Raw genomic sequence first — 20896 nt, forward strand, 5'->3', positions numbered from 1 at the left:
ACTGGAGTTTTTCTTTCTGTCTTTATAGACGGTTAACTTTGATCTCACCAAGAACTACCTTGACTTAGTTGTCACCTACACTACATTAATGATGCTACTGTCCCGTATTGAAGAGCGGAAAGCAATCATTGGACTCTACAACTACGCCCATGAAATGACACACGGGGCCAGGTACAGCTAGAGCTATGAGCAGGACTATCCTCTGAAATGTATTATGTGATGTCTTTTGACTGTTTTCCCCCTCTCCTCTGCAACCAGTGACAGGGAATACCCAAGGCTGGGCCAAATGATCGTGGACTATGAGAATCCTCTGAAAAAGATGATGGAAGAGTTTGTCCCTCATGGGAAGGTGAGACACTAGACATCTGTGAATATATTCCTCAGTAACACTAATATACAAATGAAAAATAGATAGCACTGTTTTACATACACGGCACAGATAGCACCATGTAAAAAATGTCCACAATTTTCTATTAACTACCAAGTAAATACCTATAGAAATGATTATGCACCCAGAAATACTTTCAATTTATCTTCTTCTCTTTCTGTTCTGATGGCGATAGTCTTTGTCAGACGCACTCATCTCGCTGCAGATGGTCTACCCCAGGAGGAACCTGTCCGCTGACCAGTGGAGGAACGCCCAGCTTCTGAGCCTGATTAGCGCCCCCAGTACCATGCTCAACCCGGCCCAGTCAGACACAGTCAGTGCCTACTGCCCAGTCACTTTCCTAAGCCCCTACTACTACTACTACTAAACTGCTACTAAACCCACCTTCACACCAATCAGTTAACACCTCTCACCCATCCAACACCTTATCTTGTTGACATGTCATGTGTTCTCCCATTTATTCTACTCATTTTCTAAATGTAGTAGCCAGCTCTGCCATTTGGAAAATTGTGTTAGATGTTACAAGCTGTTTTTAAAGTCCACATTATTAGCAGGCCAATATTATATTTTCAGTTACTCAACTTAATCTGTGAATACATCTTGACAAATTTCTGTTCTCTGTTCTAGATGCCCTGTGAATACCTCTCCTTAGACTGTATGGAGAAATGGATTGTGTGTAAGTTTACTGCTCAAGTTATTGTGTTAAGGTTTTTTTTCTCTCCAAATTGGTCAGGGAGGATTCCTTTTGACCTTATGCTTAGTGTCTGCCCTGAGATTGGATGGTTGGGGGTTCGATCCCTGGTCAAGTCATACCGAAACATGGGACTTCATGCCCCTGCTTGGCACTCCTCAATAAGGAGATTGATTGGGGGTAAGGCCCTGTGACAGATTAGTGTACTGTCCAGGGGGTTTACTTGTACATCAATCTGCCTCGCGCTACATTAACAGGAGTTAGGCCCTTGCCCCTAAGGATTTACTTTTCCAAGGATTGCTTACTTAAAACTAGATCCCGGCTCCAAAATCTTGTTTTATAACAGTCACAAGAAATATTAAAATGCTTCAGGTGGGTCTCAGTGAAAAAAATCTACATTTATTTGTCACGTGCGCCGAATACAACAGGTCATAGACCTTACATTGAAATGCTTACTTACAGGCTCTAACCAATAGTGCAAAAAAAAGTGTGTGTGTGCGCGCGTGTGTGTGTGTGGGTGGGTGTGTGGGTGGGTGTAAGTAAAGAAATAAAACAACAGTAAAAAGACATTTGAAAATAAGAGTTGCAAAGTTATATACAGACACTGGTTAGTCAGGCTTATTGAGGTAGTATGTACATGGAGGTATGGTTAAAGTTACTATGCATATATATGCACTATTGGTTAGAGCCTGTAAGTAAGCATTTCACTGTAAGGTCTATCTATACGTGTTGTATTTGGCGCACGTGACAAATAAACTTAGATTTTGAACAGAGAGTAGCAGTAGTGTAAAAAGAGGGGTTGGCGGGTGGTGGGACACAATGCAGATAGCCCGGTTAGCCAATGTGCGGGAGCACTGGTTGGTTGGGCCAATTGAGATAGTATGTACATGAATGTATAGTTAAAGTGACTATGCATATAAGATAAACAGAGAGTAGCAGCAGCATAAAAGAGGGGTTTTGGGGAGGGGGCACAAGGGTGCAAATAGTCCGGGTAACCATTTGGTTACCTGTTTAGGAGTCTTATGGCTTGGGGGTAAAAACTGTTGAGAAGCCTTTTTGTGCTAGACTTGGCACTCCGGTACCGCTTGCCATGCGGTAGCAGAGAGAACAGTCTATGACTGGGATGGCTGGGGTCTTTGACAATTTTTCGGGCCTTCCTCTGGCACCGCCTGGTGTAGAGGTCCTGGATGGCAGGCAGCTTTGCCCCAGTGATGTACTGGGCCATGCGCACTACACTCTGAAGTGCCTTGCGGTCAGAGGCCGAGCAATTGCCGTACCAGGCAGTGATGCAACCGGTCAGGATGCTCTCGATGTTGCAGCTGTAGAACCCTTTGAGGATCTCAGGACCCATGCCAAATCTTTTTAGTTTCCTGAGGGGGAATAGGCTGTGTCGTGGCCTCTTCACGGCTGTCTTGGTGTGTTTGGACCATTCTAGTTTGTTGTTGATGTGGACACCAAGGAACATGAAGCTCTCAACCTGCTCCACTACAGCCCCGTCGTTGAGAATGGGGGGCGTGCTCGGCGCTCCTTTTCCTGTAGACCTCCCTATTGGCTGTCTTGTCGTTGTCGGTGATCAGGCCTACCACTGTTGTGTCGTATGCAAACTTAATGATGGTGTTGGAGTCGTGCCTGGCCATGCAGTCGTGGGTGAACAGGGAGTACAGGAGGGGACTGCGCAAGCACCCCTGGGGAGCTCCTGTGTTGAGGATCAGTGTGGCAGATGTGTTGCTGCCTACCTTCACCACCTGGGGTCGGCCCATCAGGAAGTCCAGGATCCAGTGCAGAGGGAGGAGTTTGGTCCCAGGATCCTTAGCTTAGTGATGAGCTTTGAGGGTACTATGATTTTGAACGCTGAGCTGTAGTCAATGAATAACATTCTCACATAGGTATTAATTTTGTCAAGGTGGGAATGGGCAGTGTGGAGTGCAATAGAGATTGCATCATCTGTGGATCTGTTTGGGCGGTATGCAAATTGGAGTGGGTCTAGGGTTTCTGGGATTATGGTGTTGATGTGAGCCATCACCAGCATTTCAAAGCACTTCATGGCTACGTACGTGAGTGCTATGGGTCTGTAGTCATTTAGGCAGGTTGCCTTTGTGTTCTTGGGCTCAGGGACTATGGTGGTTTGCTTGAAATATGTTGGTATTACAGACTCAGTCAGTGACATGTTGAAAATGTCAGTGAAGACACCTGCCAGTTGTTCAGCACATGCCCGGAGCACACGTCCTGATAATCCGTCTGGCCCCGCAGCCTTGTGTATGTTGACCTGTTTAAAGGTCTTACTCACGTCGACTACGGAGAGCGTTATCACACAGTCATCCGGAACAGTTGATGCTCTCATGCATGCCTCAGTGTTGCTTGCCTCAATGCGAGCATAGAAGTGATTTAGCTCGTCTGGTAGGCACTGGGCAGCTCGTGGCTGTGCCTCCCTTTGTAGTCTGTAATAGTTTGCAAGCCCTGCCACATAAGACGAGCGTCGGAGCCGGTGTAGTATGATTCAATCTTAGCCCTGTATTGACGCTTTGCCTGTTTGATGGTTCGTCGCAAGGCATAGTGGGATTTCTTATAAGCTTCTGGGTTAGAGTCCCACACCTTGAAAGCGGCAGCTCTACCCTTTAGCTCAGTGCGAATGTTGCCTGTAATCCATGGTTTCTGGTTGGGGTTGTGAACGTACAGTCACTGTGGGGACGACGTCCTCAATGCACTTATTGATAAAGCCAGTGACTGAACAAAAAGGGGAATCAATGTTACTATATTTGCAAATGTAGAGCAGCATTCAGCAGTTTTTACAGTACTAACCTGTCCCTTCACTAGTCGGGTTCGTCCTGTGCCACGCGGTGCTGAATACTGACCCAGCAGCGCTGAGCCTGTGGAAGCTGGCCCTCCAGAGCAGCACCTGCCTCTGTCTCTTCAGGGATGAGGTCTTTCACATCCACAAGGCCTGTGAGGACCTGTTCGTCAACATCCGTGGGTAAGCCGCTCGCCAACACACCACCCTCGATCCACTCAGAATACACCACTCTCGGTGCCTTTCTTATGAGGAGCTGCAGGAGGATTCACGAAGTAGTGGCCAAAAGTTTTGAGAATGACACAAATATTAATTTCCACAAAGTTTGCTTCTTCAGTGTCTTTAGAGAATGTTGTCAGATGTTACTATGGAATACTGAAGTATAATTACAAGCATTTCATAAGTGTCAAAGGCTTTTATTGACAATTACATGAAGTTGATGCAGAGTCAATATTTGCAGTGTTGACCCTTCTTTTTCAAGACCTCTGCAATCTGCCCTGGCATGCTGTCAATTAACTTCTGGGTCACATCCTGACTGATGGCAGCCCATTCTTGCATAATCAATGCTTGGAGTTTGTCAGAATTTGTGGGTTTTTGTTTGTCCACCCCACCTGCCTCTTGAGGATTGACCACAAGTTCTCAATGGGATTAAGGTCTGGGGAGATTCCTGGCCATGGACCCAAAATATCTATGTTTTGTTCCCCGAGCCACTTAGTTATCACTTTTGCCTTATGGCAAGGTGCTCCATCATGCTGGAAAAGGCATTGTTCGTCACCAAACTGTTCCTGGATGGTTGGGAGAAGTTGCTACCATTCTTTATTTATGGCTGTGTTCTTAGGCAAATTTGTGAGCGAGCCCACTCCCTTGGCTGAGAAGCAACCCCACACATGAATGGTCTCAGGATGCTTTACTGTTGTCATGACACAGGACTGATGGTTGTGCTCACCTTGTCTTCTCCGGACAAGCTTTTTTCCGGATGCCCCAAACAATCGGAAAGGCGCTTCATCAGAGAAAATGACTTTACCCCAGTCCTCAGCAGTCCAATCCCAGTACCTTTTGCAGAATATCAGTCTGTCCCTGATGTTTTTCCTGGAGAGAAGTGCCTTCTTTGCTGCCCTTCTTGACATGAGGCCATCCTCTAAAAGTATTCGCCTCACTGTGCGTGCAGATGTACTCACACCTGCCTGCTGCCATTCCTGAGCAAGCTCTGTACTGGTGGTGCCCCGGTCCCGCAGCTGAATCAACTTTAGGAGACGGTCCTGGCGCTTGCTGGACTTTCTTGGGCGCCCTGACGCCTTCACAACAATTGAACCGCTCTCCTTGATGTTCTTGATGATCCGATAAATGGTTGATTTAGGTGCAATCTTACTGGCAGCAATATCCTTGCCTGTGAAGCCATTTTTTGCAAAGCAATGATGACGGCACGTGTTTCCTTGCAGGTAACCATGACTGACAGAGGAAGAACAATGATTCCAAGCACCACCGTCCCTTTGAAGCTTCCTGTCTGTTATTCGAACTCAATCAGCATGACAGTGCTCTCCAGCCTTGTCCTCGTCAACACTCACACCTGTGTTAACGAGAGAATCACTGACATGATGTCAACTGTCCTTTTGTGGCAGGGCTGAAATGTAGTGGAAATGTTTTTGAAGGATTCAGTTCATTTGCATAGCAAAGAGGGAGTTGCAATTAATTGCAATTCATCTGATCACTCTTCATAACATTCTGGAGTATATGCAAATTGGCATCATACAAACTGAGGCAACAGACTTTGTGAAAATTTATATTTGTCATTCTCAACTTTTGGCCACGAATGTATGTCTTGTAATTGTTTTGTTTTATAGGACTGATACAAGTAAATACATTTGAAACACTTAAATTATTTTTTGTTTTTTGTTCATGCTGAATTTGAAGTATCATTCCAAAGTCATCTGTACCACGTTATTATACTATTTTCACTTTTCATTTAAGTTAAGTTTAATTTGAGTTTTCAGTCCTGTTTGTTAGTTTAGATTTTTTTTTTTTGTAGTTTTAGGTTAAGTTTTAGTTAAATGACGTTCCGCTCATAAAGGCTTCATAAAGCATTCATAATGCCTTCATAAGCACGACATGTTTCAAAATATCTATAATCACATTTCATTCTTTATAAAGGGTTCATAAATGTGGCATAACTGACATTCACCATTGTCAAATATGACATATGTAGAATATGATAAACATTTGCTTTATGAAGGGTGACAGGTTGGGTCGGTAAGAATACGCTCTAAAGTCAAATCAAATTTTATTGGTCTCATACAAATGCTTGTGAAGTCATGTTAGTCACATTACACATAATCTGGTTCCCAGACATTTCCTCTCAAATCAAACTTGGCCTTCATCAGTTTATAATTTGCAATTTTAAGAAGATAAATTGTGGAAATGGGTGGGGTTTAACCATAATTATTACTTTTTTATGGTGTTACTAGTGACGATGACAAATACTTTTCTCAGTAAGGTCACTCCTATAGAATTCTATGGTCACTTCCACAAAGAGCAGCTTTGAATGGTTGATATCTCAGGCTTACAGTGGGGCAAAAAAGTATTTAGTCAGCCACCAATTGTGCAAGTTCTCACACTTAAAAAGGTGAGAGAGGCCTGTAATTTTCATCATAGGTACCCTTCAACTATGACAGACAAAATGAGAAAAAAAATCCAGAAAATCACATTGTAGGATTTTTTATGAATTTATTTGCAAATTATGGTGGAAAATAAGTATTTGGTCACCTACAAACAAGCAAGATTTCTGGCTCTCACAGACCTGTAACTTCTTCTTTAAGAGGCTCCTCTGTCCTCACTCGTTACCTGTATTAATGGCACCTGTTTGAACTTGTTATCAGCATAAAAGACAACTGTCCACAACTTCAAACGGTCACACTCCAAACTCCACTATGGCCAAGACCAAAGAGCTGTCCAAGGACACCAGAAACAAAATTGTAGACCTGCACTAGGCTGGGAAGACTGAATCTGCAATAGGTAAGCAGCTTGGTTTGAAGAAATCAACTGTGGGAGCAATTATTAGGAAATGGAAGACATATATAAGAACACTGATAATCTCCCTCGATCTGGGCCTCCACGCAAGATCTCACCCCGTGGGGTCAAAATGATCACAAGAACGGTGAGCAAAAATCCCAGAACCACACGGGGGGACCTAGTGAATGACCTGCAGAGAGCTGGGACCAAAGTAACAAAGCCTACCATCAGTAACACACTACGCCGCCAGGGACTCAAATCCTGCAGTGCCAGACGTGTCCCCCTGCTTAAGCCAGTACATGTCCAGGCCCATCTGAAGTTTGCTAGAGAGCATTTGGATGATCCAGAAGAAGATTGGGAGAATGTCATATGGTCAGATGAAACCAAAATAGAACTTTTTGGTAAAAACTCAACTCGTCATGTTTGGAGGACAAAGAATGCTGAGTTGCATCCAAAGAACACCATACCTACTGTGAAGCATGGGGGTGGAAACATCATGCTTTGGGGCTGTTTTTCTGCAAAGGGACCAGGACGACTGATCCGTGTAAAGGAAAGAATGAATGGGGCCATGTATCGTGTATTTTGAGTGAAAACCTCCTTCCATCAGCAAGGGCATTGAAGATGAAACGTGACTGGGTCTTTCAGCATGACAATGATCCCAAACACACCGCCCGGGCAACGAAGGAGTGGCTTTGTAAGAAGCATTTCAAGGTCCTGGAGTGGCCTAGCCAGTCTCCAGATGTCAACCCCATAGAAAATCTTATTAGGGAGTTGAAAGTCCGTGTTGCCCAGCAACAGCCCCAAAACATCACTGCTCTAGAGGAGATCTGCATGGAGGAATGGGCCAAAAACCAGCAACAGTGTGTGAAAACCTTGTAAAGACTTACAGAAAACGTTTGACCTCTGTCATTGCCAACAAAGGGTATATAACAAAGTATTGAGATAAAATGTGTTATTGACCAAATACTTATTTTCCACCATAATTTGCAAATAAATTCATAAAAAATCCTACAATGTGATTTTCTGGATTTCTTTTCTCATTTTGTCTGTCATAGTTGAAGGGTACCTATGATGAAAATTACAGGCCTCTCTCATCTTTTTAAGTGTGAGAACTTGCACAATTGGTGGCTGACAAAATACTTTTTTGCCCCACTGTATATGTGCTGTTTGTGCAATAGCCTGGGGACGACGTTACACCAAGAAACACTTACCTTGATGAAAGCACCTAACCTAATGAAATTGAAAGTGGCTTTCTGCAACCAAGTTACATGTTCCTCTCTACACAAACACGCATACAACAAAAACGACCCATACCGCACAGTGTTGGGCACATCAGGTCTTTGACACATTCACCCACTCCCCCGCTGAAAGATCTTCCACAAAAGGTTGGCACCATTGTAACCGGTTCTAATTAAGCCCTGGTCTCCAGCATGGGAACAGGAAGGGAATACCTGGTGCGGTGGTCTCAGGTTGGACTACTCTAAATCATCTTGGCTCTGACACTCACAAGCTTTGCAGGTCCATCAACCCATTTAAATACCTCTCACCCTACGGTAACCTGTGGATCACGAGAGCACCTTCATAAATCAGCAGAACGTTAATAACACATTAGACACTTTATGTAGTGTTCTTTAATACTTAGTTTGAAATGAGACACCTTTTGGTCATTCATAACACATACATAAAGGATTAATGATGTAAACACACGTATTAACACTAACAGCTAAAACAAATAAACATTAAAGACCTGTTTAAACCATACATTTCCTATTATTTGTACATTTTTAAAACAATGCAAATGCATAAAGTTTCAAAAAGTCCAGCAAATCAATTACATTGAGCATTACACAGTAGTGTAGCTTGTCCCTGAGCTGGCAGATGAACGGTTCTTGCCTCTGCCTGCTGGAGGTACTACATGCTGGTTCCAACCTTAAAAGTAACAACAAAGTAAGTTAGCATGTCTGTTAGGAAATGCCTTTGTCATCATCTGGATAGGAACATTTCTGTGCTTTGCCAGAAACTCTAAATGGGGTGATGGGAATCTCCATTCTATTCGTATTATTATATTCCTCTTTTATTTACAAATCGCATAACATGACTATGAGATGTGGATATATCTAAATAACGACAGGTCGCTACAGTATGTAATCAAACTCAACACTTAACTACTACGAGCACAATTTAAATTACAATAAATAAAGGTTAACTTGCTTGTTTTTCGCTGTCCTGTGGTACCATAATTGGGCATTTGATTTGTGAACTCATCATATGATCAGTGTCTCGTCACCAACACTAAAAAAAAGTACTTTGGGGTCACAAATTTGCTAACTAAAAGTCCCCCACGTAATAGTATGTGTCAACAACGTCTATTTATTGATGTTAAATGAAAAGTAATTGTCATATTTAAGTGACTTCTTCATTAAATGTGGGATTTAAACATGTTCCAAGGTCATATAAATGCCCCCAATGCAAATCACTGTATATGGAATACATATTGGCTTATAGAACAAAAACTATTCTGGGTACCGCAGTGAAAGTATTGTAGGGAGTACTCAGTAGGGTTTGTAGAATATATATATATAAATATATATACATACATACATACAGTGCCTTGCGAAAGTATTCGGCCCCCTTGAACTTTGCGACCTTTTGCCACATTTCAGGCTTCAAACATAAAGATATAAAACTGTATTTTTTTGTGAAGAACCAACAACAAGTGGGACACAATCATGACGTGGAACGACATTTATTGGATATTTCAAACTTTTTTAACAAATCAAAAACTGAAAAATTGGGCGTGCAAAATTATTCAGCCCCTTTACTTTCAGTGCAGCAAACTCTCTCCAGATGTTCAGTGAGGATCTCTGAATGATCCAATGTTGACCTAAATGACTAATGATGATAAATACAATCCACCTATGTAATCAAGTCTCCGTATAAATGCACCTGCACTGTGATAGTCTCAGAGGTCCGTTAAAAGCGCAGAGAGCATCATGAAGAACAAGGAACACACCAGGCAGGTCCGAGATACTGTTGTGAAGAAGTTTAAAGCCGGATTTGGATACAAAAAGATTTCCCAAGCTTTAAACATCCCAAGGAGCACTGTGCAAGCGATAATATTGAAATGGAAGGAGTATCAGACCACTGCAAATTTACCAAGACCTGGCCGTCCCTCTAAACTTTCAGCTCATACAAGGAGAAGACTGATCAGAGATGCAGCCAAGAGGCCCATGATCACTCTGGATGAACTGCAGAGATCTACAGCTGAGGTGGGAGACTCTGTCCATAGGACAACAATCAGTCGTATATTGCACAAATCTGGCCTTTTATGGAAGAGTGGCAAGAAGAAAGCCATTTCTTAAAGATATCCATAAAAAGTGTCGGTTAAAGTTTGCCACAAGCCACCTGGGAGACACACCAAACATGTGGAAGAAGGTGCTCTGGTCAGATGAAACCAAAATTGAACTTTTTGGCAACAATGCAAAACGTTATGTTTGGCGTAAAAGCAACACAGCTGAACACACCATCCCCACTGTCAAACATGGTGGTGGCAGCATCATGGTTTGGGCCTGCTTTTCTTCAGCAGGGACAGGGAAGATGGTTAAAATTGATGGGAAGATGGATGGAGCCAAATACAGGACCATTCTGGAAGAAAACCTGATGGAGTCTGCAAAAGACCTGAGACTGGGACGGAGATTTGTCTTCCAACAAGACAATGATCCAAAACATAAAGCAAAATCTACAATGGAATGGTTCAAAAATAAACATATCCAGGTGTTAGAATGGCCAAGTCAAAGTCCAGACCTGAATCCAATCGAGAATCTGTGGAAAGAACTGAAAACTGCTGTTCACAAATGCTCTCCATCCAACCTCACTGAGCTCGAGCTGTTTTGCAAGGAGGAATGGGATAAAATGTCAGTCTCTCGATGTGCAAAACTGATAGAGACATACCCCAAGCGACTTACAGCTGTAATCGCAGCAAAAGGTGGCGCTACAAAGTATTAACTTAAGGGGGCTGAATAATTTAGCACGCCCAATTTTTCAGTTTTTGATTTGTTAAAAAAGTTTGAAATATCCAATAAATGTTGTTCCACTTCATGATTGTGTCCCACTTGTTGTTGATTCTTCACAAAAAAAATACAGTTTTATATCTTTATGTTTGAAGCCTGAAATGTGGCAAAAGGTCGCAAAGTTCAAGGGGGCCGAATACTTTCGCAAGGCACTGTATATACACACACACACACACACACACACACACACCGAGTGTTGCTGGACTTTTACTCCACCCATTCCATTGGAGGCCACAATGCCAATCACTATAAGGAATGCATAATCACCACGTGCTGAAAACCTTCTAACCAAACCACACTGCAGGGCATGCACACTGAATTTAAGGGAAACTACACTCAAATCAAATTTTCTACAATTTTTCACAGACCTCATAAGCACTGTTGTGAATACATAAAATGAAATGTGTTTATATTTAAAAAGTGTTGCCAAACGGGGGAAAAACCTGAAAAAATGGGGGAAATCCAAAACCTGGAAAAACCCAACTGAGAAAATGTACTTTGGGGGAAGAAACGCAAGTGAACAGACTTTCAAAGGCCTCAAGTCTTTTGCTGTGTATGTGCTGTCATCCTGCAGCACGGCTTTTTGGGGAAAGTTGAGGTCAGCTCCAATATTGATTATGCACCCAAGAGGGAAAGAAGCTGGGCCATCCAAGAAATGTTTAAGAGTAATAATAAAATATATAACATTTAGCAGGCGCTTTTATCCAAAGCCACTTAGCCATGGGTGAATACATTTTTTAACTTGTGGCTGGTCCCGGGAATCGAACACACTGTCCTGGCGTTGCAATGCTCTACCAAGATACATGAGATGCTTATAAATGCTTTGTGAAGCCTCAATTTAACATGATTCATAAGGCCTTTATTAAGCTGTACTTTTGCCACCCTTTATAAAGCACAGGTTTATGTCATATTTGACACTGGGTAATGTCACACTGTTATGCCACATTTATGAACCCTTTATAAAACATGACACAGTTATAGATGATTTGTAACACATTTATGTAGTGTTTATGAAGCCGTTATCAGCTGCTTTTAAAGTGGAACCAGAATGGTCAACTAAAACATAACATTAAATTGTGACAAAAGATGACGTTGATAGAACATTGATTCAACATTATTTTTCCTGGTGGGTTGATCCTTGATTTTGAAATCTGCTCAACCAGTACTGGCAATGAATCTGCCAGATATGTCATTAAACTAGCACAAATGACAGGACTGTCAAGTGTCAAATCACTGCTGTGTAAAATCTCTCTTTTGAAAGCTCAGTGTGGAAAGGCTGCTAGCTGCAACTTTGAACTCCGGCATTAGTTTCAAGGGCAGAGTGTATTTTTGATCATAGCTGAGTAACTAGTCCATGTAAGAACCAAGTACCTTTGCAAAGAGAGAGACGTAATAAATTAATTCAGACACATTTTGTTGTTGTACTGTAAATGGAGCCTTGAGAATATTGTGTGACATTTTTACAAAATAAAAGTACCTTAGTAAATGTGTACAGAAGTCTCCCTTCACCTTCCATGTTAAAATTATGTCCGTTGTTTTCCAGCTACAATAAACGTCTAAATGACATCAAAGAATGCAAAGAACAAGCGCTATCGCAAGCGTAAGTATATCGTCTTCATTGTCCCCAGTAGTTTTTTTTATACTGCCTTGCAATAGAATGTTCATCATGCTAAATCAATAAAGCATTCATTGCAGTGGGACCATGCATAGAGAAAGGCGCAAGTTTCTTAGGTCTGCCCTGAAAGAGTTGGCCACAGTTCTGTCTGACCAGCCTGGACTGCTGGGCCCAAAGGTAAAAAATAACCCCTTTTTTAATCTGTCGATGGATATGTATTGTTAATATTGTTGATTAAGTGTGCAATTTGCTTCTGTCACTAACAAGTAATCTTCAATATTAACACACGTTATCTATGTGTGTTAGTCTGAAGAGGAAATTCAGCTAAACTTGGAGGACAGTGGAAGTTGATAAAGGCTTTTAAATAAAAACAATTTTGAAAATTTGACCCCCTTTTTTCTCCACAATTTCGTGGTATCCAATTGGTAGTAGTTAGTCTTGTCTCATCGCTGCAACTCCCGTACGGACTCGGGAGAGGCGAAGGTCGAGAGCCATGCGTCCTCTGAAACACAACGCAACCAAGCCGCACTGCTTCTTGACGCAATGCACATCCAATCCGGGAGCCAGCTGCACCAATGTGTTGGAGGAAACACCGTACACCTGGCGACCTGGTCAGCGTGCACTGCGCCCGGCCCGCCACAGGAGTCGCTAGTGCGCGATGAGACAAGGATATCCCTGCCGGCCAAACCCTCCCCAACCCGGAGAACGCTGGGCCAATTGTGCGCCGCCTCATGGGCCTCCCGGTCGCGGCCGGCTGCGACACAGCCTGGGCTCGAACCCAGAATCGATGAAGGCTTATTTTGATCAACTTCCACTGTCCTCCAAGAGTTGCTGAATTTCCTCTTCACTTCAGTTTGCGCCTCAATTCATGTGTTTTGCATCTGTGTTACCTTCCCTTTTTGTGTGATAGTGTAATAGGATGTCTGACTCTAAAGGCCAGGTTGTTTTTCCACAGGCTCTGTTTGTGTTCATGGCTCTCTCTTTCGCCCGGGATGAGATCATCTGGCTCCTCCGCCATGCAGACAACATACAGAAAAAAAGCACAGATGACTTCATTGACAAGTAAGCTGTATTCTTAACGGTACAAACCATCTGTGTGGGATAATGCAGATTTTTAGCTTCAAATGAATAGTGGTTTGCTTATATGAAATCCTCACCTGGGATGTATTCACTAGGAACCAAACGAAAGCAAACAGCCAAAATGGGGTTAGACTAAGGTAGCGGTGGGCGATAAATCTGGCTTTGGCAATTCATTTGCAAATGTTTTTGAGCTTTTATGAGCGTTTTTGTTATAACATCAGCATTTGCGGCATCTCACACATATGGATTGAGTCTGTCAGCCCATAATCAACCAAAGCACACCTCAACTGCGTCACAGCACATGCACCATGTTTCAAAAAGTTATCTACCATTCACAAACAATCCTGACCTGCCTTACCTACATGTTGTAACCGCACCCATCGAATGAAGCATCAACAGCAGCAGTGCTGAGGTTGGTTCCAACATCACAGAGATGCTCTACTTTTTTGACACCACACTCCACAAAGCAAGTCTTGCAGGCTCTAGTTTGATCTGATCTCCATTATTGGGATCCCGAGTGGCACAGGGGTCTAAGGCGTCACTACAGACCCGGTTCAATCCCGGGCTGTATCACAACCTGCCGTGGTCAGGAGTCCCATAGGGCAACACACAATTGGCCCAGGCCATCATTGTAAATAAGAATTTGTTCTTAACTGACTTGACTATTTAAATAAAAAATAAAAACACATTTGGTCAAGTGCTGCAAAGAAAGACATAGTTAACCTGACTGGGAACGGTGTTCCGCTAGGGGCCTATGAAATTGCAGGGCTGCAAATACAAATCAACAGAAATCTCATAAATCAAATTTCTCAAACATACAAGTATTAGGCAACATTTTAAAGATGAAATTATCCTTAATGCAACCGCTGAGTCAGATTTAAAAAATGCTTTACTGCTAAAGCACACCAAAAGATTGTTAGGTCAGTACCTAGTCACAGTAAAACAGTCAAAGAGAAGTGTCACAAAAGTCAGAAATAGCATTAAAATTAATCACTTACCTTTGATGATCTTCATCTGGTGGCACTCCCAGGTCTCCATGTTACACAATGTTTTGTTCGATAATGTGCCTCTTAATGAGCAAAAACCTCCTTTTTGTTTACGCGTTTTGTCCAGTAATCCGAATGCAGAAGGCGCGTGCACTAATTCTAGACGAAAAGTCTAGAAAAAAAAAATACAATAAAAGTTAGTAGAAACATGCCAAACAATGTTTAAAATCAATCCTCCGGTTGTTTTTGTCATAAATAATAAATATTTCAACCGGATAAAAGCTTCGTCAATAGGAAAGGAGAAACAAAGGCGCGTTCTCGATCAGGGCACATGGCTGATGAATGGAAAATGTCAATGGTCACTGATTGAAAGTGCTGTGTCTCCCTCATTTTTCAGAGTAAAAGCCTGAAACAATGCCTAAAGACTGGTCACATGTTGAGGAAGCCACGGAGCTCGTGAACTGGGTCCTAAGTCTTTGTATGGTGGATAGGCTTTCAATAGGAAAAACAGCCTTTCAAAATAATAGTACTTCCTGGTTGGATTTTCCTCTGTTTTTCGTCTGCCTTATCAGTTCTGTTATACTCGCAGACATTATTTTAACAGTTTTGGAAACATTAGTGTTTTCTATCCAAATCTACTAATTATATGCATATCCTATCTTCTGGGACTGAGTGGCAGGCAGTTTAATTTGGGCACGCTTTTCATCCAACATTTTTAATGCTGTGAAGTTAAGCTGCAGCTGGCCCAGAACAGAGCGACACGTCTTGCGACTGACTCATTGTAATCAGAGGGCTAATATTCATACTATGCATGACAGACTCTCTTGGCTAAGAGTTGAGGAAAGACTGACTGCGTCACTTCTTGTTTTTATAATAAACAATGTGTTGGAACATCCAAATTGTTTGCATAGTCAACTTGCACACAGCACTGACACATACACTTATCCCACCAGACATACCACCAGGGGTATTTTTACAGTCCCCAGGTCCAGAACAAATTCAAGGACATGTACAGTATTATACAGAGCCATAAGAGCATGGAACTCCCTTATATAGTGCAAGTGAACAGCAAACCTGGTTTCTAAAAACAAATAAATCAACACTTCACGGCACAACGCCTCTCCCACATGTGACCTACTTGTTGTGTGTATATACTGACATGTATGTGTGACTGATCGACGCAGACACACACATTTAAAAACATTAACATGTAAATTGAAATTATTTTGTCTAATGTATTTTTCGGTATATGTCGGATCCCAGTAAGACTAGTTGTCACCATTAGTGTTGGCTAATGGGGATCCTAATAAATCAAAAAAATAAATGGGGGCCCCCTTGTGGTTGAGTCCCCTGGGCACGTAATCTGGTCATAATAACTACAAGATTTAGATGGCTGGTTTACCTTACCTAACATGGGCTAGTAGTTGATCAACTGAACATTTCTGACCGGTTATAAATAGCTCTCCAAGGTCTGTCTGTGAGTATGGCTTGGCTGCCTTAGACTAACCTGAACTTGTTCCATAAGAAACACTTGTTTTGCTACAGTGTTCACCAATCAATACACCCCTGACTTCTCATTTTCTCTTGTTACTTCTCAGGCATGTTGCAGAGCTCATCTTCTACATGGAGGAGCTCCGGGCACACATCAGGAAGTACGGTCCCGTAATGCAACGGTACTATGTGCAGTACTTGTCCGGCTTTGACGCTGTGATTCTCAATGAGCTTGTGCAGGTGAGACACCCCCCATACACACATTAACACGTGCACGCTTCCACACGAATACAATTTTTTTGCATTCAACAACATTTCGCAACAACAAGACAGTTACATGTATATCTCCCCTTCCAGAACCTCTCTGTCTGCCCTGAGGATGAGTCCATCATCATGTCCTCCTTTGTGAACACCATGACCTCCCTCAGCGTGAAGCAAGGTATTCAGCCTGCCACTTACGATAGTCGCCTGCCTGCCACTACCTCCTTCCCAAGTGTTGCTTTTTGTATAGACACTGTGGTGGGTGCGGATTTTGACATCAGGATATGAGTGTTTGTGCTTGTGTTGCAGTGGAGGACGGAGACATGTTTGATTTCCGGGGCATGAGGCTTGACTGGTTCCGTCTGCAGGTAAGCCACTGCCAGACCAGGGCTGGTTATGGTAGCCATATCAAAAACAGTCCTCGTATTACAAAGCTCAATAACTCCGTAGTTATACCCTTATGGGACAGTTTTTTCGACCCAGATTATAATCTCCTTTGGAAGTGCTTTTTAGACTAGTATTAGGTTTAATTTGTGTCTGGGAAGCTGTCCCTATGAATATTATGTCTATTTGTAAACAATCTGCTCCATGTCGTATTCGATAGGGGGGTACAGCTAGTGATTTGGCGAGTGAAATGTTTCAAGAGCAATATAAATTGAACAAAACAGTTGCGTTTTGGCATTGTATCCTGGTTTACTATATGCTAGTTTGCAGCATTTACAGCACATAAACGGTGGTGTTTACCCCCTTCATTCTTTTCAATATAAGACTTTGGGGTAGGCGGGATTGCTGAACTGACATGGAATTGTTTTAAACTGGTCATACTATGGATCATTTAGCTATTTGGTTTAGAACTTTAGGATCCCTTTAAGTATAAAAACGATATTGTACCAGTCACAAGTTTGGATACACCTCATTCAAGGGTTTTTCTTTATTTGTACTATTTTCTACGTTGTAGAATAATAGTGAAGACATCAAAACTATAAAATAACACACATGGAATCATGTAGTAACCTAAACATATATATTTTATATTTGATTCTTCAAAGTAGCCACCATTTGCCATAATGACAGCTTTGCACACTCTTGGCATTCTCTCAACCAGCTTCATGAGGTAGTCACCTGGAATGCATTTCAATTAACAGGTGTGTCTTGTTAAAAGTTCATTTGTGGAATGTATTTCCTTAATGCGTTTGAGCCAATCAGTTGTGTTGTGACAAGGTAGGGCGGTATACAGAAGATGGCCCTAAAAGACTAAATCAAATAAGCAAAGAGAAATGGCAGTCCATCATTACTTTAAAACCTCTACGGGATCAGTGTGTTCCCAACCACGGGACGGTTGAGCTAATGTGATTAGCATGACGTTGTAAGTAACATTTCCCAAGACATAGACATGTCTTATATTGGCAGAAAGGTTACATTCTTGTTAATTTAACTGCACTGTCCAATTTACAGTAGCATGGTATTTTTTCAATGTAATAGCTATTGTTTGAGGAGCATGCACAACAAAACCTTTATCACAGCAACTGGTTTGGTACATTCACCTCTGAAGGTAAATAATGTACTTAAATTCAGCAATCTTGTTGTTTTGTCATCCCGAGCGTCCCAGAGATAAAATGTAGCATCAGTTTTATTTGATAAAATAAATTTTTATATTCAAATGTAGGAACTGGGTTCAGTTTGAACCCCTGCTCTGTCTGCCCCTAGATGTGAAGGTTAGTGTTTTCTCTGTAGGGATGCTAATTATCCATTTATGACATTCCTGGGAGTGTGTAAACTTGCATTTTTTTATTACCATATCATTTTTGGATGTTCTCTATATTTATGTACTTGTAAATGTATCAATTGTGACCAATTCTGCACATTTGGGCAGTCTTGATACAACATTTTGAACAGTAATGCAATGGTTCATTAGATCATTATAAAACTTTGCACATACACTGCTGCCATATAGTGGTCAGAATCTAAATTCTTTCTCTTGCATTTCAAAGAGGACGGAACAAAACAAAAAAATTGAAATCGCATGTTTTTTTCTTTGTATTATCTTTTACTAGATCTAATGTGTTATATTCTCCTACTTTAATTTCACATCACATCTGCAGACTTCAAAGTGTTTCCTTTCAAATGGTATCAAGAATATGCATATCCTTGCTTCAGGTTCAAACCATAATTCGCTATGATGTAACTGGCTCTTATGAGGAACGCGACAGGAAAGGAAGACCCAGAGTTACCTCTGCTGCAGAGGATAAGTTCATTAGAGTTACCAGCCTCAGAAATTGCAGCCCAAATAAATTGCCGCCGGAAGAAATGGCAGCAGTTTTACTTACAGGTGCCCAACCAATTGTGCTGTTATGTGTTTTTTTTTGTTGCATTATTTGTCTTATCTTACGGCAAAAAATTGCTTCTGGATATCAGGACAGCAATCACTCACCTCAGATTAGGCAAAGATTTTTTCTCCAACAAGCAAGGCGCACAGGTCATTCTCCAAACACCCGACAGGGCCAACATCCCCGTTATTTGCAAGAGGAAGAAACGCAAGCACAGAGGACACAGAGCGGGATGCCTCGTGAGGACCCGTCAAAAAGGCGAGTTGGAAAGCTGCCGTTAATGTCAATATTACTCGCCAACGTGCAATCATTGGACAATAAATTAGACGAGGTACGATCACGAATATCCTACCAACGGGACATCAAAAACTGTAATATCCTATGTTTCACAGAATTATGGCTGAATGACGACATGGATATTCAGCTAGCGTGATATACGCTGCACCGGCAAGATAGAAGAGCACACTCCGGTAAGACGAGGGGTGGCGGTCTGTGCGTATCTGTAAACAACAGCTGGTGCACGACATCTATGGAAGTCTCTAGATTTTGCTCGCCTGAAGTAGAGTATATTGTGATAAATTGCAGGCCACACTACTTGCCTAGGGAGTTTTCAGCTATACTTTTTGTGGCTGGCACTAAGACCGAGGCTGGCACTAAGACCACACTCCATCAGCTGTATAAGGAAATAAACAAACGGGAAACCACTCACCCAGAGGCGGCGCTCCTAGTGGCCAGAGACTTTAATGCAGGGAAACTCAAATCAGTTCTACCAAATTTCTATCAACATGTTAACTGTGCAACCAGAGGGATTTTTTTTTTTTAGATCACACGTACTCCACACACAGAAACGCGTACAACGCTCCCCCTCGCCCTCCATTTGGTAAATCTGACCACAACTCTATCCTCCTGCTCCTTCCTGCTTGCAAGCAAAAATTAAAGCAGGAAGCACCAGTGACTCAGTCTATAAAAAAGTTGTCAGATGAAGCAGATGCTAAACTACAGGACTGTTTTGCTATCACAGACTGGAACATGTTTCGGGATTCTTCCGATGGCATTGAGGAGTACACCACATCAGTCACTGGTTTTATCAATAAGTGCATTGAGGACGTCGTCCCCATAGTGACTGTACGTACATACCCCAACCAGAAGCCATGGATTACAGGCAACATTCGCACCGAGCTAAAGGGTAGAGTTGCCTCTTTCAAGGTGTGGGACTCTAACCCGGAAGCTTACAAGAAATCCCGCTATGCCTTGCGACGAACCATCAAACAGATAAAGCGTCAATACAGGGCTAAGGTTGAATCATACTACACTGGCTCTTTTTTTACAGACTACAAAGGGAAGCACAGCCGCATGCTGCATAGTGACACGAGCCTACCAGATGAGCTAAATCACTTCTATGCTCGCTTTGAGGCAAGCAACACTGAGGCATGCATGAGAGCATCAGCTCTTCCGGACGACTGTGTGATCACACTCTCCTTAGCTGACGTGAGTAAGACCTTTAAATAGGTCAACATACACAAGGCTGCAGGGCCGGACGGATTATCAGCATGTGTGCTCCGGGCATGTGCTGACCAACTGGCACTTCACTGACATTTTCAACATGTTTCAAGCAGACCTCCATAGTTGCTGTGCCCAAGAACACAAAGGCAACCTGCCTAAATGACTACAGACCTGTAGCACTCGTGTCTGTAGCCATGAATTGCTTTGAAAGGCTGATATCTACGCCATTATCCCAGAAACCCTAGACCGACTCCAATTTGTACACCGCCCAAGCAGATCCACAGTGCTTCTACACCTGCATTGCTTGCTGTTTGGGGTTTTAGGCTGGGTTTCTGTACAGCACTTTGAGATATCAGCTGATGTACGAAGGGCTATATAAATAAATTTGATTTGATGATGCAATCTCTATTGCACTCCACACTGCCCTTTCCCACCTGGACAAAATAAACACTTGTGTGAGAATTCTATTCATTGACTACAGCTCAGCATTCAAGACCATAGTACCTTCGAAGCTCATCACTAAGCTAAGGATCCTGGGACTAAACACCCCTCCCTCTGCAACTAGATCCTGGACTTCCTGATGGGCCACTCCCAGGTGGTGAGGGTAGGTAGCAACACATCTGCCACGCTGATCCTCAACACTGGAGCCCCCCAGCGGTGCGTGCTCAGTCCCCTCCTGTACTCCCTGTT

General features: G+C 42.5%; 1 protein-coding gene across 2 annotated transcripts in view; it reads left to right on the forward strand.

Moving 5' to 3' along the window:
- LOC110527602 (nck-associated protein 1) overlaps positions 1-20896 on the forward strand; it is a 61764-nt gene that overhangs the window by 18605 nt on the left and 22263 nt on the right. For both annotated transcript variants that reach the window (XM_021608995.2, XM_036983105.1), the window contains exons 5-15: positions 29-171; positions 259-349; positions 564-701; positions 1016-1064; positions 3894-4050; positions 12487-12543; positions 12639-12735; positions 13514-13620; positions 16223-16355; positions 16473-16554; positions 16686-16744. In XM_021608995.2, coding sequence (XP_021464670.1) covers positions 29-171; positions 259-349; positions 564-701; positions 1016-1064; positions 3894-4050; positions 12487-12543; positions 12639-12735; positions 13514-13620; positions 16223-16355; positions 16473-16554; positions 16686-16744 — 1113 coding nt within the window. The remainder of the gene's footprint in view (positions 1-28; positions 172-258; positions 350-563; positions 702-1015; positions 1065-3893; positions 4051-12486; positions 12544-12638; positions 12736-13513; positions 13621-16222; positions 16356-16472; positions 16555-16685; positions 16745-20896) is intronic.

This window comes from Oncorhynchus mykiss, chromosome 7, assembly GCF_013265735.2.
Source record: "Oncorhynchus mykiss isolate Arlee chromosome 7, USDA_OmykA_1.1, whole genome shotgun sequence".
Classification (NCBI taxonomy): Eukaryota; Metazoa; Chordata; class Actinopteri; order Salmoniformes; family Salmonidae; genus Oncorhynchus; species Oncorhynchus mykiss.